The sequence below is a fragment of the Molothrus ater genome, chromosome 14, assembly GCF_012460135.2.
Source record: "Molothrus ater isolate BHLD 08-10-18 breed brown headed cowbird chromosome 14, BPBGC_Mater_1.1, whole genome shotgun sequence".
Taxonomy (NCBI): domain Eukaryota; kingdom Metazoa; phylum Chordata; class Aves; order Passeriformes; family Icteridae; genus Molothrus; species Molothrus ater.
This window is the reverse complement of record NC_050491.2, coordinates 14,468,161-14,492,256: the sequence shown is the minus strand read 5'-3', so window position 1 is coordinate 14,492,256 and position 24,096 is coordinate 14,468,161. Positions and strand designations below refer to the sequence as shown.

The following is a 24,096-nucleotide window of genomic DNA, read 5'->3' as shown; positions in this document are numbered from 1 at the left end:
CTGTTCTTGGATTGTGATAAAGGCAGAGCGAACCACACGGCCTGAGCAGGGAGAGATCTGCTCTGAAACCAGCTACCCTGTGCTTCTTGGCCTTCCTGCCCTCAATGCTGGCTCCAGCAGGATCTGTTGGAGAAGTTCCCTGCTCCCACTGAGGCTTTTGTGGGAGAAGTCTCCAAAGGATGTGAGGAATGAGCAGTAGGACTGAGGTGTGGAGGAAGTGGGGACAGAACCACCTGCCCAGATCACATCCCTGCTGTGGGTGATGGGCTCCAGCCTGGCTGTTTGGGAGCAGGATATCTGGTTATCCAAGTCCATCAGCTCTGCCCTTCGTTCCCTGCATTCCCAGGGCATTGGGAAGGTGACTCCTGAGCAGCTCTGATCCCAGTGAGGGGACCATGGCTCTCCCACCCCTGAAGGATGGAGCTGTCCCCTCACAAAGCACAGCCAACACTCTGCTGTGGCCATACAGACCTTCCATGGGAGCTCCTGGTGTGGCTGGGGAGGGACATCCCACTGGGAACACCAAGAGCAGGAAAGAGCTGTGTTTGCCAAGGCCACCTGCAGCCAGCTCCAAGTCCACGTCTCCAACTCACATTTTGGTTAGTGTGAGCACCAGAAAAAGCCTGTTAACACATTCCATGATGGAATTGCTCCCTCCTGCACCCCAAGCACACACCAGGAAGAACTTCCATGCAGGAATTGCTCTCTCCTGCTCTCCTCCAACATTGCGAGCACACACCACAGGGGACAGCAACACTCTGGCCTTTTAAGGAGCAAAGGGATTCTCCCTCTGCCTCCCCCTGCCCACAGCCATGGAGCACATCCCAGATCCTGCCAGCGGGGTACAAGGAATGCAAACTCCATCCCCGGCTCTCCCAACCCCCTGTTATTTATGGCTGCCCCCAGCCTTGCTGCTCAGGCCTGTTCTAAAGCAATCCTGTTAATGATTTGCTTCATGTTCTCACTGTACACAGTTGTCCTGCTTCATTCTTGTCACAGGAACATGTCCCTCTTAATCCATTTGAAAGGAAAGAAAACCACAAAGCCCAGTGAAGAGCCCCCAAGGCTCTTGCCCGTCCCACATGTCGAGGCTGAAGGGAGGAGAAGCCACTAAAAAGCCAGAGCAGCCCATTTGTCACGCAGTTGTTTCCCGAAGTGCACGGCTCCTGTGAATAGCGAGGCCGCGGCCAACGCCGCTGCCCCGAGGAATTTTTGTCTCCCAATAACTGCAACACTTGGCAAGGGACATCACTCGCTAGGGCTGGAGCCAGGAATGCTCCAGGCAGGGCGGACCCTCCGTGGCCACGGCACAGCACTGGGACACGTCCCTCCCACACCCTGCAGGTGACCATGAGCCACCTCTGCATGGAGCCAGCACCAGGAGCATGGAATCACAGGATTGGGCTGGGAGGATCTTATGGATCAAACAGTTCCACACCCTGCCATGGACAGGGACAGCTTCCACTAGCTCAGGCTGCTCCAAGCCCCGTCCAACCTGGCTTTGGACATTTCCAGGGATCCAGGGGCATCTTTCCCTGTGCCAGGGCCTCAGCACCATCACAGGGTAGGATTCCTTCCCAATGTCCCATCTATCCCTGCCCTCTAGCAGTGGGGAGCTATTTCTCCTTGTCCTGTCACTCCAGGCCCTTGTGCAAAGTCCTTCTCCAGCTCTCCTGGAGCCCCTTGAGGCACTGAGGTCCCCAAAACCTTCCCTGCTCCAGGCTGAAGATGTCAATTTGGGATTTGTCCCGTTTCTACACAAGCTGCAACTTCACTCCCCTCTTGAAAGCACAAACAGGCTCTGGAAAGAAACACAGAGAAACAAAACCCCAACCAAGCTGAGCAAGTGTGAGCCAAGGGCTGAGACAACAGAGCAATTTGTGCCTCTTATGGCTCAGAGCATCTTATGGCTTTAGGTCTCCCCAGCTGAGGGGAGGTAATGGGACAGAGTTGCTCAAGAAGCCAAAAGAAACAATAGTGTCCCAGCTCCTCTATTAGTCACCAGAAATCAAGTTATGACTAGACTCAGCAGGGCTTAGAGAAAAGAAAAAGTGGTGACTTCATGCTGGACCGGATTTTAAAATCCCATTTTTTTCCTTTGCTAAAGTCTCCATCACCACTTAGTTTAGGTAGAAGGGTGCCAAAAGGAAAGGGGTGGGGGGAGGAAGGCTAAAAACCACATCTAAAAGCAGGACAGTTGCTATTAAAACAGAAAAAAAAAATCTCCTGTTTGAATATTTTATTCTTAAACATAACAAACTTCCTCCGAGTGTTGTCACAAGTACTTGTGGCTGCTCTACGTGGCTCGGTGAAGCCTGTAGAAATGTGTTCTGGATTGCAAAATATTAATTAAAAAGAACAAAACAAACCTCCCCCCCAAAAAAAAACAAAACAAAACAAAACCAAAAAAAAACCAAAACCAAAATACCCCCAATCCAACTCAACTTGCTGTAACAGCAGCAGTACTTGAAGGCAGCCCCTGCTGGGGCAAGGTTACCTCTGGGGTAGGGGCAGGAGCTGAAAGGAGCAGAGGCCTGGACCCGGGAATCGGCGTTTTCTTTGGGATTTGGTGGTTTCTGGAATGTGGAGGCAGTTTCCTATCTGCTAAGCCTGCTCTAGTTATTCCTCTTCCTCTCGCACTTCCTGCTTTTGCTTCCAAGCTCTAGGTCGAGGCACTTTTCCTCCTCCTCCTGAGGATGAATGTAAACACCACTGACCCTGTCTCACGCACCTCCCCTCGCCCCCCAGCCCTTCCAGCTCCCCCTGGGAAGGCAGGAAGCCAGAACCCCCTTCCTGGCTGTGGTTAGCATGCACATGCAGGAGCCTGGCTGGGATTTAGGGACAGGAGTCCGTGTCCTCCCATTCCCCTCCTGCCTGGGATGCTCCTGCCAGCGCCAACATCCGAGCAGAGCCCCCAGCTCTCCCAGCAAGCCTCGTGTGAAGGTCACAGAGCAGAGTATCAGTGCAGTAATACTTGAAATACTGAGACAAGGCACACCCAACAGCCTTTCCTCCTCACAACGCTCTCCCCACCAGCTTTTTGGTTTGATCCGAGTCTCCCCGCGAGTCACAGAGGACAATTGTGCTTCCTGCATTCACATATAGGAATAAATAGCTCTGGATCAGTTTCCTTTATGGCCGGATTACAGAACCCCTGAAATACTGATAGGCTTTATGAACAGCAGCACTGGGCAGTTCCGTGGGCGTCCCTGGCCACGCCAAGTTCCTCTCTAGGACGCGGGTGCATCTCCCAGGCGGATGGCCCCAAAGAAAGTCGTGTGCTTGCTCATGTTGATGGAGATGTCAGCGTGGACCATCTTCACAGCGATCTTCTGCCTGGCCTTGAGCAGGCACACGCCGGCCTGTGTAGCAGGTGTTGAAGTTGGTCTTGCCGGTCTCGATGCTGCGAGTGCATTGCAGAAAGGGCTTCTCGTCCACCACCACCTCGTAGCTGGCGAAATCGGTGAAGTTGATGTAGTAGACCTGATGTGAAGCAGGGAGGAGAAAGGTGTCAGGGAGGGGGTTGGGGTGTGGGAAGCAAGTGCAGCATCCTGGGGGGTGTGCGCAGCCCCTGCTGGCCCCAACACCTGCACTCACAGGTGACTTGTGCGAGGCAGGGAGAGCCCCAAACCAACCAGGAACCTCTTTTATTCTGCTTCAGACTGACCCAAGCATGCAAAAACCCCCTGAATCCATGTGCCTAAGGCTGAGCTACCATCCTGCTTATTCCAGAGAAGTGACACACCTGCACAGAGCCATGCAGGACCCCCTGCGTGCTGCAGCAGCTTCTCACCCCACACACAGACGCACACATTCGACTGAAGGCCTCTTGCACTTACCTGGCCAGTCCTGCTTCCTGGTGCCAAGGAGCCTTCTTTAGTGGTGACATCAGAACTGCCCTAAGGTGGCCTGGGAGCTGCCTCCTGGGTAACTGGACTTGGTGCTTGCACAGGCACAAGCTATTACAGGGAAAAGGCTCTCCCAACCTCCACAGCTTGGAAGGAAATCACCTCACAGTGCTTCTACTGATTGAACTCCCTGACTTCTTCCAAGGCCCTGTGACTCTACTTGTCCTCACTTAACCCTCTCCCACACTCTGATTCCAAAGAGCTGCAGAAGGAAGACCGGTCCAAGGAGAAGTCAGTCTCAGAGAGCTGCTTCTTCCTGAGAAAGGAAATCCAGCCCTTTTGGAGGCAGAAGCTGCCTGAACACTGAATCCCTTTTTTTTTTCCTTGATGGACCACAAATGATGAGGCTTCACTGGTCCAACACTGTGGCCAGCAATCAGCATCAAGCACTTGGGAAACAATTATACTTTGACCCATATGGAGTTATATTTTCTGTCCCCATCCAAACTGGACATGTGTTACCAATTCCATGGAAGAGCACCTGACATCCATGGCTCACTTCATCACAGAGCTGGTTCTGGGGAGGTGCTACACAGATCTGGGGAAGCAAACCGAGTTCACCTGGGCTGGAATCTGGCCAAACCACCTGGGCTGGGAGTCCTGTGCTTCCAGAGCGACACAGCTCCAAAATAACCACAAACCACCAGAGTTCGGGTCTTTTAAAGCATCAGCATCCTGCCTGCAGGGAGGTTTGGAAGGGTCGGGATATGGATAAGTGGAGGGATAACCCCGGGATTGGCTGGTGCGGGGTGTGCTTTCAGTGACTAATCCCTGGCGGTGTCCTGGCGGTGACAGGGGTGTGACACTCCTCCCCACACCCCTCCTGAGCCGAACACAAGCTGCTGGCATTTGTCTGTTGTCTGGAGCCCTCTCGTGGTTCATGCAAGGCTTCCACCGGAACACAAGAATAGGAGGAGTTAGCCTAGGACCGTACTCACTTCTACCTGACTATAGATGAAGTATGTGCCGTCCACCAGTACCTCCAGCTCCCCACTGCGGGCATGCAGCTTAAACACCTTGGGGTTCAGAGTGATGCGAGACCAGTCATTGAGCACTCCACCTGAAAGATCTCAGTATGAGAAAACGGCGGTCACTCAGTACCCGTCAGGAGGAAAAGCGCAGGAGCAACACAAACACAGTCACAGCACCACGGGGAGCAGGGAATTCACAGGGGGATCCCAGGATTACACACTAGGGAGTGGGAGCAGGGACTCCTCTCTAGCTCTGGGCACACCATGGGGTTGCTTGTCCTTCCAGCCCTCTGTGTCTCCAAGCTCAAAACCCAGCGCAGGGCCTGTTGTGCTCATCCCAAGGCTGGACATGGACCTGTTTCCTCCTGACCCTGCAGCTGAGCTTGTTTGATCCCTATTCCCTACTGTGTCCATGGGAATGGTCACCAGAGAACCATCATGGAATGGTTTGTGTGGGAGGGGATCTTAAAATCATCCCATTCCACTCCCTGCCATGGGCAAGGACACCTTCCACCAGCCCAGGCTGCTCCAAGCCCAGTCCAGCCTGGCCTTTGACGCTTCCAGGATGGGGCAGCCACAGCTTCTCTGAGCACCCGGTGCCAGGGCCTCTCCACCCTCACAGGGAAGGATTTCTTCTCAATCTCCCATCTAAATCTACCTTCTTTCAGCTTAAAGCCATTCCTTCTTGTCCTGTCACTCCAGGCCCTTGTCCAAAATCCCTCTCCCGGCTCTCCTGGAGTCTCTTTAGGCACTGGAAGGGGTTCCTGGAGATTTCTCTTCTCCGGGCAAATGGAGGCCATGATTGATTTTAATTCTGGTGTTCCTTGATTTCACCACTCCCGACTTTGTAATTGGGATAATTATAGCAAAACCTTTGCCTTTACAACTCCTAAGGTTTTTAAAAGCCAGAATAACAACAAAGTAGGAAATTGCATCATATCTCACAACACAGTAATCCCTAACTGGGGTCCTTCAATATAGGGATTTATGGACCCACCACCCAGTCCTTTGGGATTACTGGGATAACAGACTTTGCTATGAGCCCCAAACTGAGCCAATCTCTGTAGGTGCCTCAGTTTGTCAAATCCCACTCTTTTCCTCCCAGTCTCCATCTGCCTCTCCTCTCCCTGCTGGATGGGCCTTTTACTTAAGAGTTGGACTCGATGATCCTTGTGAGTCCCTTCCAACTCAGAATATTCTGTGCATCAGCTGGAGCTCGCCAGGCTGGCAGCTGGACAGCATTCCTGGCTCCCAGCTCTGGATTGTTCCTGAGCAGCAGGGAAGGACACTCACAGGGCATTCCCGCTCTTAGAGAGCAGCATTCCCTCTGGAAACCCTCAGCATCCCCAGTAATGAAGGGATAATTGCTTTCTGAACGTAAGCAAACAGCAGCTTTTCCCTCACATTGTTCCTGGGAACGGGCGGTTTCCTTTTCATTTTGGGGAGCTGCAAGCACAAATCCCAGTCCATGAGAAATTCCAGCTGCCACTGCTCACAGGAAAAGCTGCCTTCCCACAGAAGCAGTGGCCAGCCCTCCCCATCCCACGTGTGAGGCAGGAATTCATGGACAGGGATCCTGCTGCCCCCACCCTCGGGAGTCCCTCCCAGTCTGGGACTGGGGTGAGGATGGATGTGGTCCCTGGGGAGCTGCGCGCGAGGACTCAGGGAGGGGACAAGCCAGCTCCTGTCCAGCACAGCCAGAGCAGGGAGGCAGGAGATGATGAATGAGAGCCCCAGCTGTTGGCAGGGAGAGCAGGAACTTGAGGAGAATTTGGATGCGGATCTGGGAAGGAGGAGAAGGAGAGCAAGGAGCTGCCTGTGGATGGGAAGTGGCTCGGCGGGATCTGGGATTAAAGGCTGTTGGTGGGGACAGAGGTGCTCAGGGGATCCCAGGAAGAGCTGGTGGCTGGACAACACCTCTGTGTCCTTTCATCACTGGGTCTTCCCTGCCTTAAGTTCCTGGGAAACTGGAGGAAAATGGGCAAATGGGGGAAGAGACAGGACAAGGATCCACTGAGGGCTTAAAATAGAATGGGGGGAAAAAAGGCCTGGTCATGGAGGGGCTGGGGAGGCACAAGATGTACCTGGAGGTCAGGGAGAGGGAGATTCAGTGGGACAGAATTACTGGGGTGTGCAGGGCAGGGATAATCTGGGAGATAAACAGGAGCTCAGGGAAAATGGAGGTGGAGACTCCACACAAGACTCTTCTTGTGGGGTCTGGGCAGGGGTATTGGAGGGCAGGGAGGGGCAGGGACATCTTGGAGCTGTGTCATGGGATGGATGGATCCAGGAACTCTAGGGGCGCAGGAGGGGCTCTTCCCAGTACCCACAATTATCAAGAGATCCTTACCATTCTTCACTTGGATTGCTGAGCCTTGGCCTTGGAGATGGACCACAGCTGGCTGCAAGGGAGAGCACAGGGATATAGGATTAACGGGAAGCACCATGCCAGTCCACAAAAATCCCCCCCAAAGCTGGGTTTTTCCATGGAAAGATCAACCCACCTGGATGTCTCTGGAGCTGGCCTTGTCTGTGGCACCTGCAAAAGGCAATTCCACATCATTATGGAGGAAGGTTGAGTGAAAAATCCCATAAATAAAACTTATTTTATCCCAAAATAACCCTTAAACCCCCTCATAAATAACCTTTTTTTTTAACCCCAAAATAACCCTGAAGCCCCATATAAATTACTTTTCTTACTCCATAATAACCACTAAACCTCTGTTTTAACAGGAGGAGGGATATGGGGTACAGGTAATATTAAAATATATAAAACAGAAATATTACATATTAAAAATATTAAAAAACACATAAGGAAGAAAAAGACTCATCCTACATTTCCCTAGTTTATTCCTGGCATTTCTGACCATCAAAATTCTTTATTATTCAACAGGTTTCCATAGAAGGACAAATTGCACAACCCATTCCCTGATCCACAGCAGGAATGAAACCTCTTGGCTGCCAAGATGCCAAGTTTCCCTCTGCAGGTCATCCACTCCATCTCCCTTCCCTGGGAGCCAAACCCTAATTAGGGAGGAGATGCCCGTGGCAGCACAGCACGGAGCTGAGGGGCTCCTGCTGCTCCCGGCCATTGAGAGCCACGCAATCCCAGAATCCCAGAAATCCAGCATGGCTTAGGTTGGAAGGAACCTTAAAGCCCATGAGTTCCACCCCTGCCATGGCAGGGACTCATTCCATAGGCTGCTCCCAGCACACCCCAATCCTGCTCCAGGCCCTGGTGCCATCACACTGGGACACTCTGGTGACATGCCCAGCATTCCCACTGCCCAGCCTGGAGCAGAGGGCATGGATGGATCCTTACCTGAGGGGCCCTGCAGGCCGGGGGGTCCCTGAGGGCCCGGGGGGCCAGGGGGGCCGGGCGGGCCCATGACGGTGGTGCCTGGAATGCCGGGGATGCCGGGAATGCCGGGGGGACCCTGCGGCCCGGGAGGCCCCGGTGGCCCTTGGGGACCGTTGGGCCCTGGAGGACCAGCCTTTTTACCTGGAAAACACAAGGACAGGCGTCACCTGCGGCTGCAGGGAATGGGAGGCTGGGGATGGATCACTCCTGGCTCAGCACAGCCGGCGTCGGGGTTCTACTGCTCCACACCATGAGGACAACGCTGAAAGCAGGGCAGGGCCAGGTCCCCACCCTGCAGGCTCCTTCCTGGTGGGAATTACTCTGAAACAAGGCATGGGGGCTCTCCAGGGCCTCTCAAGGGATGGAGGCTCAGAGTCACTCCACTCAGCATGGGGTCAGTCCTCAAGTCCCATGCCCTGGGGCTGGTCACATCCCTACAGAGCCGGGATGATCTCTGGATACAGTCAGGATGCTCCCACAGCACATTCCAATGCACCCAGCCATGGCTGGGTCCACACAAACCACTCTGCAGTTACTCAGTTTGCTGGGTTTTGATGGAAAACAGGGATAATCTTTCCTACCTGTTGCATGGGATTGGGACTGGGAGATGATCCCCATGGCTTGGTCTCCTCCAGAGGGCAGTTCAGAGCTGAGCTCCAGCTCTTCCCCAGTGTTGCTGGAGGAGCCCCTATGCTGCTTGTGCCTCAAAATAATTCAATATTTTGGGCTTTGGATGGAGGGAGGGCCTTGGGAAGGACTAACCCTATCCAAGGGATGGAAATATGGGGGAACTGTTACAATCACAGATCTCAGACTGGTTTGGGTTGGAAAGGACCTTAAAGTCCACCCAGTCCCAGCCCTGCCATGGGCAGGGCCACCTTCCACTAGCCCAGGCTGCTCCAAGCCCTGTCCAAGCTGGCCTTGGACACTTCCAGAGATGGGACAGCCACAGTATTTTACCAGGCTAGTGGTAAAAATCTTCCCTACCATGATCCTCAAACACCTCACACATCCCAAGGAAGAGAAATGACATAACCACACCAGGAATGACTCCTACATACAGAGAATGGGATGAAACAAACTCTGCAGGGAAAGCCTGGTCCCTGCTCTCCTGATTTTTCCTGACAAATTGATGTTCATTTGATGCAGTTTTTAAAATGACAATTTGGAGCAGCTTTTCTGCCAAGGAACATAAACAGAGCAAAATCTCTTCAATTGCTGCCACAAGGTCCCCAGTAGGACAGAATTAAACTCATATTTAGATGACAGCAGCAGTTGGGATATGAAATTATAGTTGTTGGAATAGTTTCTGAGTACATTTATGTACTTGTTTCTCTACTAATATCCATCCTTGTAATAGACAGAAGTGTGAGGAAAAATCCATCTGTTTTAGCACAGGACTGGGGATCTCTGGATGGCCACCATCCAGGAGCAAGAGCACAAGGACATCAGGGTGGGACAACTGTGGGCATAATTTAAATGTGCAGAAAATGAAGTTAAAGTAAGCAGGGGTGAGTAAAGCCACACTGGTATCCTACAAAAAGTGGGAAAACGCTTCAGGGAACAAATCTCCACAGCAGTATTTCTCTCCAAATCAGCATCCGTGACTTCCTACCTGAGCTGGCCACAATCCAGACCTCCTCTAATCCAGTACTTCTCTCAGGATGATGCCCTGCTTTGAAATGATCACCTTGAACCACGTCAGTTTTCCCAACACCAAACTCCTCTCACTGACATCCCTCCAATCCAGGCCATCCCAAGGAGGGATTGCAGACAGGGAGTTGGGAATGCTGCTGCTGTCACTCCAGGCTTCCCTTCCCAAGAGGGATGCACATCACAGCTGGTTTAACTCATCTGCCTCCGAAATCTGCTCTGCTACTCAGGGAGCTGCTGCTTGAGCAGTGACACAATCGCTCATCCCAGCCACACATTTCTGTGCCTTTCCCTCCTTCAAGGCATTTCAACCACTCCTCTGCATTAACAAACCTCACAAGACATAAGATATTCTGTTTATTATCTGATAGCTCCCTTATCAGGTCTCCAAGGACGGCCCCAGCACCCAAATCCAAGCCTGCCAAGTCTCCCATGTCTGTACCCACGGGCTCCGAAACTCAGAGCAGGCAGAAGCAGGGAGTTCTCCATAATCCTCACTCATCAAACAATGAACTGGAACTCTAAAAAGAATTAAACGTGACAATACCATAAAATTAAGCTACTTTATACAGCTGTATGCAATCTAGCTCCATGAGATCCCCCTGCCCCTCTGGAACTGCTCCGGAGGCCGCAGCCATCATTTGTTATTTGTGGGGCTGGTTGAACGCTGGCTGAGCTTTGTTAGGACAAACTTCTCCAACATAAAATTTTACGCTGCTTCTCGGAGTAAATACAAATGAAGTTGCTAAGTGTGGCCTGTTCCCACCCCTCAGCTGTGGCTCTGGAGTTTGCATCCAAAGATTAAAGCCATTTGATGTGCTACTGCAGTGTACAGACATGGAAAACACGAATGCTTGGATCCTTGGACTTGCTCAAACTCCTGGATAAATGTGTGTCCTACATGTAGGACCCTAAGTGTGGGACCCTAAGTGTTCCCAGCAGTCCTACAGAAACAAGGATGGCATCAGGAACCCCTCCAAACAGGGCTGCCTGAGTAACCCAAATCCCAACAATCCACTGCAAACTGCCTGAGGAACATCACGAAATCCACAAAACCTTGAGGGCTGAGCAACACTCAGAAGGGGCTCATAAAAAGATAATTTGGAGGTTAAAACAAGGAAAAGCAGAATGCAAAATGCATTCATGCTGAGTTTAGTGGGTCTGAAGGAGAATCCAAGCTGCAAGTTGGCAGGACTGGGATGAAAGCCAAGGCTGGAAAACAGCAACGGTTCCTGGTATTTGGTACTGACTCAACTCAACTCTTCAATTGGAGAATCTACAGGATTACTTCTGTACAATGTAATTAACTTCTTTCAGTGTTTAAGGAAGTTTTAAGGGGTGCTTGTGGGTGCATTCCAGCCTTTCCTGGAGAGGGAAGCTGCCATTGGTTTCTCCTTCGTGTTGCCAAAGAGAATTCACAAAGCACAGAAAGGAAAATTCAGTTAAAACTCAAACTTACCCTTTTTCTTGTTTTTCACTGAACTTGGACCTAACAAAGGGGAAAAAAGAAGGAAAATTAGTGAAATTCAGTGATAATTTCATCAGAGAAAATCCTCATTGCCATTTTATTTTCCAAGTGGACAATGGATGTATTTGTGGCCCATGCAGCAGCACAAGAATGGTCTCAGCTGAGAGCAGTAATCCAAATTTCAGAGCATCACAGAGTGGTTGGGGTTTGAAGGGACCTTTAAAGATCATCTGGTCCAACCCCCTGCTGACTCCTTGTGAGCCAAGTTGTTTAAAAATAAGAATAAAACACTAAAAAACCACAAAAGCAAAGAATTATTCTGAACTGGCTGTTTGAAACAATGGGAACCCAAACCTCCTGAGCACAGAGAGAAATATTTACAGTGAAGCTGAGAAATGACAGGACTTTGTGAGCTGAGGCTGAAGTGTGAAACATGTTCCACTGCTTCCCTAAGAATTCATCATGTATGGGAATTAACTGCAAAAATCCCCCAATACTCCCTTGCTATTCATCAGGGAAATCCCTCTAAAACCTGGGGTTTAGCACAGCAATGACTGAAATCACCTTTAGCTGAGATAAAATTATAACCAATTGAAAGAAATGAGGTTGCTTTGAGTCTGAGGGGGTGGGGAAAGGTAAATTCCAACAGAAAAGCCATTTCCCCATAGGTAGGTAGAAGAAAGACAGGAAAAGGACCAGAGAAATTACCCATCAACCTTACTGATGCCTTTCCAACAGGAATATTGATTTTCCCACACTGTGCTGTTGGGTCATGGGAAAATGATGGTATTATCTATAAAAGGCATTACCTGTAAAAGACAATATCTAGAAATGGGAGACAATATAATTTATATAATTTAAGGGAGAAATTCCTCCCTGTGAGGGTCTGGCACTGGTTGCTCAGAGAAGCTGTGGCTGTCCCAAACTTTGAAGTGTCCAAGGCCAGGCTGGACAGGGCTTGGAGCAACCTGCAATAGTGGAAGATGTCCCTACCCATGGGGATGAATGAGTTTTAAGATCCTTCCATCTAAATGATAATTTCTGCTAATTCACTATTTTAAATAATATTTTTATACTATTTTTTTATAATATTCACAGGTTGGACAACACATGGATTCCTAACAATGCCATCCCAGTATACCACTAGGAAGCCACACCAAATTGCAAAACTTTTTAGGCTGGACAACCAGGCTCCTGATTCTGCACTTCTGAGCCCCACCAGTCCTCACTGTAGCCACCAGCCACTGAACAACATTAGAAGAGTGGAAAAAAAAAATCCCATTTAAAGATCCCAGCCCATCCCAGCCCAGCGAGACGCGAGCGGCTGTGCCTCGGCAGCCCTCGGAGTCACGAGAGTTTATTTCATGTTCCATAGATCCCACCATTAGCACCAGAACCAGAGTGAAAGTACAAATAGCTGTGGCCAGCCAGACACATTTGGGCTGGCTGGATCCAATTAGCTTCAAAGATGACTGGGAGGAATGAGAACCACATGGGATGTCAATGTTCGCAGTCTATATTACAACACACGCATCTGTTCCAGGCACGACAGAGAGAGATGTTATGGATCTGCAAGTGGAGCTTTCGACAGACACAAAAGTATTCCTGACACGAGGGGGGAAAAAAACCCAGGATTATTAAGCTTGGGAGCTTCTGAGTCTCTCTGGGGTTTGCATCTGTTCGCCTCCCGAGAGCAGGGGGGGATCGTTTAATTGGAGCGCGGAGCTGAAGCTTCTGATACAGCAGAATTTCCCTTGGTTCTGCTCAAAACGGGAAGTTCATGAGCTACTGCTCCATTTAGGCTAAAATGGTAATAAATTACTGAGTCTAAGCTGAGGGACACCAAAATTTCAGATCAATATTCCTCCCGGGTGCTGAGGTGTTAAGGCACAAGGCTTGAAAACTTGCCTTGATGTGCAGAGGAGAAAAATGGTAATTAAAAAATCCTTTCTGCCAGGGTTTTCAGGGGCCACAACCCAATATTTAAACATTAAACTTGTTATAATATTTTAAAATACTTTTCAAAATATTTAAGCTTGGTAAATGCAGTGGTTGAACACACAGATAATATCATTATAATATAATGGATACCCCATCCCCTGGAAGTGTCCATGGCTAGGCTGGAAGGGCCTTGGAGCAACCTGTGATAGGGGAAGGTGTCCCTGTCAATGGCAGGGCAATGAGGTGAGTGTTAAGGTCCTTCCCACCCAAACCAGTCTGGGATTCCATGATATATCTGACCCACTGGTTACCTCACAACTGATGGTTAAATACCTACAAGTTATGCAAACCATTTATTTACTGTGGCTTCATTCAGGCCTTGATTCCAAGGATGGCTAAGAGAAAACCCTGTTTTTTTCATCAGATCCAAGACGTGGATCACAGGTGTACCCACTCGGTTCCTTCACTGTCCAGGAGTATAAAAAAACAAATTACAGGATATCTTCTGCTGCTCCAGAGTCTACAGACCTGCCACCTTCATGGAGAAGGAAACTTGATTGACTTGAAGACCTTCTGACTGATCAACAGCTCCCACACCTGATTTCAGGGACTTTGCCATGCTGCAGTTGAGGATTTATTCCAGTCCCAATGGGATCTGAGAGCAACCCAACCTCTCAGCTGTTCCCTGGCACCTCTTTTCCCCTCTTTATAATGTGCACCTTTCTGAGTGCACCTTTCTGCTCCCTTCCCATACCCATCAGGAATGTCCCAGAGATCCAGGTGGTCCCAGCTGCCAGGAGTGACTGTGACAGCCACCCAAGCACAGTTATTCTTCCTGACCTCTGTCCTTCTTCCCACTAATCCCACCTCTCCCTTTCCACATGCTGCCTGTTCTCCTTTGAGGTCAAACCAGGCGCAGACCTTGGAGAGTCCATCCCCTTCTGCTTTTCCCATCTTTCAACTGGAATTAAATATATGTTTAAACTCTGAACCCTCCTTGAAGGAGTTGTCAGCTCTGTTCAGCCCCTTGTTTACGGGGAGGGAAGTTGGCCAGAGCTGTTTATACAGAAATGGACTGGGAAAGCAGGACAGGCTGGATGGCTTTGAAGGATAATAAGCATGGAATGAGATTCAGTCATACAAAATATACAGTCCTATAAAATATATATATATATATATATATATATATATATATATATATATATATATATATATATATATATATATATATATATATATATATATGGGAAATAATAAAGTGTTCTGGTGGATGCTGGAGGACACCTGCATGTGCTCAGCTGCTGCTGCTCAGCCAGGCAAGGCAGAAACATAATCCTAAAATGGGAATAACTCTGGAAAACATAGGGAAATCCTGCTGCCACTTAGTGAAGGGTTGAGGTTGAGGAAATTCTGGGAACAGTGAAGTCAATCTGGATCATCGGATACAGAAAGATGAATTGAAATGAGAGGAATTTCACAGAAAGGCTCCTGGAAGGAGAAAGAAGTGGGCAAGTGAGCTCACCTTGATGGCCACCAGCACTGGGAAAGGGGTGAGAGCACCACTGGGAAAAGAAGGAGAAGACCTGGAGGGCTTCAAGAACAGTCCTGGCACATCCAAACTGCTCCCCAAGACCATGGAGTTGGGAATGAGAAGGCTTCCAAGGAGAAGCACAGGTCTGGAGGGGATCTTCTGGTTCATAGTGAGCCCTCCTGTGTCAAAGGTCATGGCTGGAAAGCCTCTCTAAAGCCTGCCAGTCCATTTGGAATGTTACTTTTGGTAATATTTTTGCCTAACCACCAAAGCCATCACTACTAAGGCTGCTGCTGGAAACATTGCAGCTACCTGATCTGCTCCTACCACAGATATTCCCTTTCCCTGGATATCCTGTAGGAAAAGCTCCTGACTCTGCTGCAGTAACTCAGACCAGCTGAATTCCTCATCAAAGGAAGGATTCCCCCAGGAAAGATGGGATCAGGAATGCTGCACACTGGACACCCTGGCTGTGAGTAGCACTCCAGAGCTAGACCCCTCCAAAAGCTGATTTTTCACCACTGCTGGGAAAATGTAATGGGAGGACATCAGAAAAGGAGGGAATGTCAAGCCTGCAGGAAGGGTAAACCTAGAGGGATAGGCACAGCAGGAAAGATGTCTCTGTATGATGACAAAAGACCTCAACCGAAACAGAGCCACCACACGTGGAAGGCTCCAAACCGTTCCAAGCCACTCCAAACAGTTCCAAGCCCCTTCTAGCAGAAGCACTTTGGGTTCAGATGCAAACACCTCACTTGAAGCTGAGGGAAACCCTTGCAAGAGATGAGTTTTTGGTGTGCAAACCCCCAGCTGTGGCCCAGCCAGCAGCAGAAGACATCTCCCCAGGCTTCAGGGAGCAGGTTCCAGCTCCTGCTCCTACAGCCATACCATCTGCTGGATCAATTCCAAGGCCTTCAGAAAAATCCCAGATGGTGATGCAACTCAAGGATATTACATGTGACATGTTTGCTCTCAGCAAGATTAATAGAGTTGACTTTGCTCCCCCTCCAATCTCTCTTTCTGCACGCTACACACTGCTATGATTTACTCTAAATACAGAAATATCCCAAACTTCTTTAGGACATCTGCTGATATAAATAGGATATTAAAAAACCCCTGCATTCCCTTATTAGCTGTGTGTGTGGATTAACAAGAAATAGTTTAAATTCCTGCCAAACAGTTCCAACTGGTTTTATGGATGGGAACAGATCTTTGTAATTATGCTGATTTTATATCAAACCTATAAAAGGTTGACCATTATAGGAATCAGCCAAACAAAGGATACACCTAAAGAGGTGCTGAATGTGCTGGAATTCCCAGTTGCCAACAGCAGAAAAAAGCCATGGAATGCCACAACCATGTTTTAGCAGCAGAATGTGATTCAGAACACAACACCAAGTGATGTCTTTAAGGTGTTTATCCAGTTTGGGAAAGGTACATGGCAGCAGCCACCAGTTTTGGGTAGGCATCCATCCATCCATCCATCCATCCATCCATCCATCCATCCATCCATCCATCCATCCATCCATCCATCCATCCATCCATCCATCCATCCTTTGGAGACTGTGCCAACCTGTTTTCAGCATTCATTTGTAATAATTGATCCTTCTCCTGTTTCCTGGCACTGAGTTACTATGGAACATCCTCAATCTTCTTCCCTAAGTGTGGGGACATGCAAGACCAGGTGATGCAACTGAGGCACCTCTGTGTTTCCATGTCCCCTCCACCTGGGAGAGGAGAGGATGGAGGTACTGAGGAATTATCCTCGTCCCAAGTTACAGATTAGAGACAAAATCATGTTGATTAATGAGATGTTGGTGCAATCCAGAAACACCACATCACTTCTCACTCTTCCATAAAATAAACATTAAATCATTAAGTCAGAGAATCATGGAATGGTTTGGGCTGGAAGGGGCCTTAATGCTCATCCAGTCCCACCCCTGCCATGGGCAGGGACACCTCCCATTAGCCCAGGTTGCTCCAAGCCCTGTCTCACCTGGCCTTGGACACTTCTCAGGATAGGGCAGCCCCAGCTCCACTGAAATCAATTCCAGCCCCTCACCAACCACACGGAAGAATTCCTTCCACATGTCCAAAAATTACCCCTCCTTCAGTTTGCACCCATTTCTCACTGTCCTGTCACGACCATGCCTGATGATGAGTCCCCCTCTGGCCTCCTTGTACATCCTTTCAAACACTGGAAGTGTGGAGTCCCCATCCCTGGAGGTGTCCAAGGAAGGCCTGGATGTGGCACTCAGTGCCCTGGGCTGGTGACAAGGTGGGGATCAGTCACAGCTTGGACTGGATGATCCTGGAGGGCTTTTCCAACCTCAAGGACTCTAGGTGAAGTCCTACCCATCAACCAACCCCTCCATCCCTACTTTACCAATACCAAAGGTGGGAAGAGCAGCTTGGGTGTTCCTTGAGATTCCAGGTGATGATGAACCTCCTGCCATCTGGGATGTCAGTTTTCCCAATGAACAAAAAACCTCCAGAACTCAGCACTTGCCTTTCCAGCACTGGTGCAGTGACATTCATTTCATTCTCATGGGCAGAAGAAATGTAAAGCTTTTCAAATATTTTTAAGTGTGGGGTTATTAATGCCAGATTCCAGTGGATTGGGGAAAGCTCCCAACACATGCCTAATCTAGAACATGTGGTTTCGGGGGAGGTTTGGAACCAATATGTTTTCAACATTTTCAGGAAATTTGGTCTATCCAGATGAAAGCTTCTTGGACCCTACTGAACTATCAGTCAGTGATACAAACACTGAAACAAGAGGAAAATTTTCCCTTTTCCCTGAAAAAGAAAGTGCTTCTTTACCAACTCCAGAGAAAGCAATGATTCTGCTGAAGAGCAGCTTTGGGATTATTGCTGCAGAATATTTAGAGAATATGATAAATGATAAATCTAGGAAAACATCCCAGAAGTAAATCACATCCTGTGCTATGAATTCTGGCACATCTTCCCAGGGTGGCTTTTTGATGACGAAGGGGGATCCTCTGCTGAGAGTGGAGGAAAAGTGCTGCCCACACTTTGAGGAACCTAAGCCAGGGTGTGAACTAGAACTAACTTCAACAAATCTGAGTACAGAGAATATGTTTTGTAAGGGAATGGGGAGGGAATTCATGACACAAAGTAGGGGAAGGATGAAACAGCACTGTGGGATGTGTGAGTCCACAGGGCACAGCCCAGGGCATTCCAGCTTTCCTCAGCCATCACTTTTCCTTCTCTCCCTGCTTTTGTTTCAACCTTGTTTTAAAACTCCTTAAAATTCACGTGTGAACACAGCCAGCCTTAATGGTCCTTGCCTGGTTACACCTTAAATTGAGATGCTCCACAACAGCACCCCACACATCAGAGCTCCCTCCCTGTCCTTCATCCAGTAGGATCTCGGTCCCATGCCATTCCCAGAGTCATCTGAGGGCCACCCCAGCCTGCTCCACCTGCACAACACAAGCCCTGAATTTCAGGAGCCTTTGCTTTGTGTTGCCCTGTCCCACTGTGGAGTGAGAGGCTGCTGTGTCCCCAGAAATGGCTTGGGGACAGTGACACTCGTGACCCCCCAGCCCTGTGCAGGACTGCCCCAGCCCAAAGCCAGTCTACACCAGCCTGGGAGATCAAGGACAGTTTGCAGCTCATTTTGGACTCTTCTGAGGCACTCCCTTGGCTCCATGCAATTTTTGAGGCAATTCCTCATCTCTTTGATGGACTTTCCATGTGCCTCCAGGGGAAGTGTCCTGCACTGAGGTCACTCCTGGGGCTGCTTGGCCACAGGGTGTGAGAGGAGCTCCTGCCCCAGCACCAAGGGCTGGGAATCATCTCTCATGTGGTGGCTTAGGGATGAGAGTGGCCTTTGCTGCCTCCCTGCTCCTCTCCTCACATTCCACCAAAGGACAAACCTCCATCCATGTGTCATCCAGATGAGCAGATGCTGCTCCAGGAGCTCCATGGATCAGTAGCCTGCTCCCTCCCCATTCCTCTGATCCCAAACACCAGCCCCCAGCTCAAGCTCATCGGGCTGAAAACAAATGCAGGGAAGTCACAGCTCATCCCTGGAATCCCTGGAGAGACACGAGATGCCAGAGAGCCACAATCTCTCTTCTCAAACAGCTTCAGACCACGTAAGATCTCATCAGGAACAGGGGTTTTTTTTGCTGTTGAGAAAGTTTTTGGTTTTTTTTTTCTCCTGCCAGTACTCAGAGATTTTTGCTTGGCTTGACAAAACCCAGGACTCCTTGGGGAATCATTTGGTGAAGCTCCTAAGGACAGTTAAACTCACATTTACAGATAATGCCAATAGTGGCAGTAGGTTTTGATGTAGTTTAATCATATTCAAGGAAAAAAAATCTGATTACTGCAGATGATCAGAACCAAAGTGTGAACAAGAGACAGACCTTAGGGACAACCACTCATCAACCTGATTTTTGCTGCAGGTAAAGGTCAAAAGGAAAGGACAAAAGGAGCAGGATGAACTAGTTGTGCTCACGCATTCCACAGGTTTTTCCACCTTCAGAAGGATGATGGGACTCAAAGAGCACCAGGTGCTGTCTGAAGGGAGGTGCTGGAGCAGGTAGCGCCCCACCAGCCCTGTGTACCTCCTTCCTAAGGGCTTCTTGGCATCAGGAAAAATACAGGTGCAGGATTGTAGGAGAACCAAGATGGAACAGCACCTGTCCTTTAGAGGTCTGTCACCTCTGCTGTTGTCACCTCTGTCACAGCGCTGGTCCCATTTAGGAGAGGCTGGATCCAGTCACCTCCTGGGGTTCTCTCCACCCTACAACCTCAACTCTGCTCTCCAAGAGCCAGAGCTCTGCTGAAAATCCCTCCTCACTTCCTTCAGCAAGGCAGATGTGTCCCTGCTCACTGCAATGGGAATTTCTAAGGCTTTACAGGACACAAGGAACAACCAAGGTGATTTACCTGTTCCATCCCCTCCAGATCCACTGTAGGATCAATGGCAAGGCACCAGGACAGGCTGCTGGTACCAGAAGGCTCTAAAAAAACAGCTCCAGCCTCTGAGTAGGTGCAAGAACACCACAGAACAAATGTGGTCACGAGCAAAGACAAAATCCTGCTCCCAATTAACTCCAGAGCCACTGTTGCTGGCAAAATCCTCTTGCACTGCCTTCTCAGACACACAAAAAGCCAATCAAACAGAAATCTCCGCCCTCCTCAGCTCTGCTCCCTCATCACCAGTCCCAGCCAAGTTCCTGGGGTTCACACCAGAACCTGTGGCCATCATATTTCATTTTCCACCCTCTGGCTGGCTCTGGAAGGAGGATGTGATGTGCCTTTTGCTTCCCTTCAGGCATTTCGGTTGGATTCCAAGTGCAGAGCTGACAAAGAACATTCCCAGTCCTAATTTGAGGATCCCAAGGCTTTTTTTTGGCTGCTGGCTGGAGTCACCAGGCTGATTTTCTATCCACCACTGCACCCCTCTTGCTTCCTTTATCAATCCCACATATTTAAATCCAACAATTTGAAGCGTAGTGTTACAGCTGTGTTTTTATTTTGTTTGTTTTATTTGGTTGTTGCCTAACACAAAACACTCTGACATTTTCAGTCACATCCCACTAAGATAAACAACGAACATATGTCATGAATTCCAGCAGAAATGATTCCCAAGTGGGGCAGCAGCAAGGTTTGAAGTGGGAGTACGAGAGGCTCTCCCGAATTGTTTGCTGGATGTTGAAATGAGCTCTTCCTGTGGTTATCCATAAGGAATCGAGGGCAGGTGGGAGGAAACTTCTCTAACAGTCTCATCCCTGCAGAACTTGATGTGTTTTTCCTCCTCCCATCCATAATCCTGCCTAATTGGATGGAAAACCTCCATGGCATTGAGCAGCTGCCTGAGAACTGATGGATTAATTACACGGAAAAACGCAGGATCTATATCCAAGGATCTGCTCGTATGCATCCACACGTACTTACAGCTGGATGAATCCAAAAACAGGGGAAAAGGAGGGGAAAAAAAGGGGAAGAAGGGGGAAAAAGAAAGAAACCCAAGAGAGACTCCATCACTCTTGTGAGGATTGGACAAATTTGATAAGAGGGAAAAAGAAGGGAAAAAAATGGGAGAAAAGGAAACCCAGGAGAGACTCTGCCACTTTGGGAAGCTCAAGTGAAGTCCCTGCAGCAGCTGGGACACAGGGAATGCTGCCTGGCTCAGCCAACCCTTGCATTTATCCATTGAAAGCAATTAAGGCACTTCCCCAAATCCTGCTGGAATTAGTGGGATCAGATATGACTCCAACAATGTCTCCATACATCACGGCCAACAAAGCCCTCATGAAAACATTCAACCCCAGCCTCATTCACAGCTTCTTCCCCAAGGAATTCCTCACTGGAGCTCTGCAGCTCTGGGCTGGTGCAGCCGCTCTGTGACAGCCAAGAGGGTTCCAGTGAGTGCCCAGAGAGGGCACAGGGAGGACAATCACAACTGCCACCACCAGAGCAGCAGCTCCAAGTTTGGCTGTTCACAGAATCCCAGAACAGTTGGAAGGAACCTCTGGAGATCATCCAGTCCCAGGCAGGGTCACCCTTTGGAGCAGGTGACACAGGAACATGTCCATGTGGGTTTGGGATGTCTCCAGAGAGGGAGACTCCACACCCTCCCTGGGAAGCTGTTACAGGGCTGTGCTCCCTCCATGGAAAGAAGTTCCTCGTGTTGAGGTGGGACTCCTTGTGTTGTAGCTTATGGGCATTGCCCCTTGTCCTGGAGCCTGGCACTATCCTCTGACACCCTTTGGAGATATTTGTATGGATTATGAGATCCCCTGACAGAAAAACAAGCTTATTCATCCCAAAATCTGCAGGAGGAGGATCGTTGTGGTGGCAAGGGCAGGACCTGACGGGGGGCTCAGGTGGATCTGATCCAATTCCACAGCAATTCCTCCACGTGGAGCAACCAGACGGGCCTGGAGCACGTGCTGAGCCTGCAGAACCTCCCTGGCTGAGGGTTTATCCACTGAAATCAAAGCTGAGCTGCAAATCTGCCAGCAGGGAGACAATGGAGCCTCTCATGCTGCGAGAAGGGAGCAGCAGCTTCCAGAGGAGTCCGGCATTTCCAGCGCTCGGTGCAGCTCAGCTGCACTCACGGCTCAGCTGCAGCCACATTCCTGCCCCTCTGAAACATCTGTTCTCCTCTCATTAGTGCTGGCCCTGTTTTGTAACACAAGGAACTCTGTGAGATTCCTGAAGCTCAGTGTGTGACCCGGGGCGTTCCGAAAAGCCCCCGGCTCTCAGGAGTGGAATTCAGACGGAACCACCAGCCACTTCCAATAACGGCCCTGGCTGCTCAAAGTGCAGCTGGAAAAGGAGCTGAGCTCTGGTCAAGCTTGAGCACAGCCCCTGGGAGCTCAGAACCCACCCACAAGTGCAGTCAGGGCAAGTGTCTGAACGTGCCACCGAGGTGACAATGACCAGAGAATTCCTTCTCATCCTCAGCAAATCCAGATCTCCCAGTGGCCACCCCATGGCCTCATCCCAACCAGGGAAGGACAAACACCCCCAGAGCAGCTCCACGGATGGACCAGATCAGCAGCATGTCATCACAGCTTTGTAAACTTCCAAATAATGAAGCAGAGTTCCTGCTGGAACAATCCAGATCCCAACTGGAAGGGCTGCTGAAGAAGCCAGGGGGCAAAGGGAGGTTGTGGATGGGTCAGGACACACCAACCATTATTCCACTGTGATCCCTGTGAACCAGGGTAATTCCTCACCCTGGGTATCACACAACTGGGCTTGGGCCTCTCCCAGCTTTTCTTATTTAACATCCAACTGGGACAGCAACATAGCAGAGCTCAGGGAGGAATTCTGGGCTTCAGCACAATCACAGAATCATAAACTGGTTTTGGTTGGAAGGCACCTTAAAGCTCTTCCCATTCCACCCCCCTGCCATGGGCAGGGACAACTTCCACTATCTCAGGTTGTTCCAAGCTCTGTCCACCCTGGCCCTGGACACTTCCAGGAGCATCCACAGCTTCCCTGCACAAACCTGTGCCAGGGCTGGAACAGAGCTGGAACCAGCACCTAGACATCACTCTGGGTTTTTAGGGACAGGACCAGAACAAATCCCTGTTATCATAAGCCTGGGAATAACACAGAGATAAGGATATGTAAATAAGCTGCAGCCTTAATTTTATCACAGTAATAACAAACACTGACAGCAACATCCCAGGAAAGGGATGAGTTTATCCCCAAATATTAAAACACCACATTATTCCCAATTTCTCCCACTTAGGGGGAAATCACAGAGAAATTCTGAGGGAAATCAGTAAGAACAAGCACTTTGTGGTGAGCCTTTCCTTCTGGGACAGTCTCCTGTGCTCCAGGATCCAGGAAATGTCCAGTATTTACTGCGTGCTCATCACCATGGTTTCAGAGCACAATAAGGCTCTATCGCCCTGCATCCATCTGTGTTTCTGGGAATGCCGGGGCTTTGGGAATTGCACAGGGCCAACACAAAGGCACCCATTGTTCTGGAGGCAGAGGGACAAACCTGCCCTTTCCACAGGAGAGGAAGCCAGCAGGAAAAGTTGCTATTGTGAGCTGAATATTTAAAAAAACGTGGAAAAAAGTCCGATTGCATCGTCAGTGCTGCGGGGTCGGGAAAGGGGCATGGCTGGGACAGGGCACCTGTGGGACTGGGGGCTGCCTGGGGGAAGCCAGGCACCCCCACACAGACTGGCATCAGCTCCTGCTAAACCATCCCAAAAACACCCAAAATCCATCCTAAACTCACCCCAAAAGCCAGATTGGCATCAGCTCCTGTGAAACCACCCAGAAACCATCCTAAATCCATCCTAAAAGCCAGGCTGGCATCAGCTACTTGCTAAACCATCCAGAAAGCATCCAAATTCTACCCTAAACCCACCCTAAAATCACTCTAAAAGCTAGGCTCTGGCATCAGCTACCTGCTAAACCATCCACAAGCCATCCAAACCCACCCTAAAACCACTGTAAAACCATTCTAAACCTATTCAAAACCAGCTCTAAAACCATCTTAAAACCACACTGAAATTTCCTTCTAAAACCACCTAGCAAATCCTAAGAAGGTGAAACTGGACCCATGTAGTTGCAGCATCACTTCCAAAGCTCCAGGTAGGAGGAGGGATGGGGAAGAGCTTTAAAACCCCCAGAATTTAATTTTCCTTTCAACCCAAAGCCATTTGCAGTGCTGGAATTCTCCTCCAGGACTTTCCTCAGCAGGAAGAACTGCCAAAGTAGTAGAAACCAAATTGTTGTCAGCTTAAGGCCAG

At 49.6% G+C, this 24,096-nt stretch overlaps 1 protein-coding gene across 1 annotated transcript in view; it reads right to left on the bottom strand.

The window, feature by feature from the left end:
• Positions 1-2,224: 2,224 nt before the first annotated feature.
• The window catches only part of EDA (ectodysplasin A), a 60,265-nt gene continuing 38,393 nt past the window's right edge, over positions 2,225-24,096 (bottom strand). The window contains 7 exon segments of the mRNA XM_036402464.2: positions 2,225-3,362; positions 3,364-3,483; positions 4,847-4,977; positions 7,230-7,281; positions 7,384-7,418; positions 8,202-8,381; positions 11,353-11,382. Of these exon segments, the coding sequence (XP_036258357.1) occupies positions 3,231-3,362; positions 3,364-3,483; positions 4,847-4,977; positions 7,230-7,281; positions 7,384-7,418; positions 8,202-8,381; positions 11,353-11,382 (680 nt within the window). The 3' untranslated portion in view covers positions 2,225-3,230.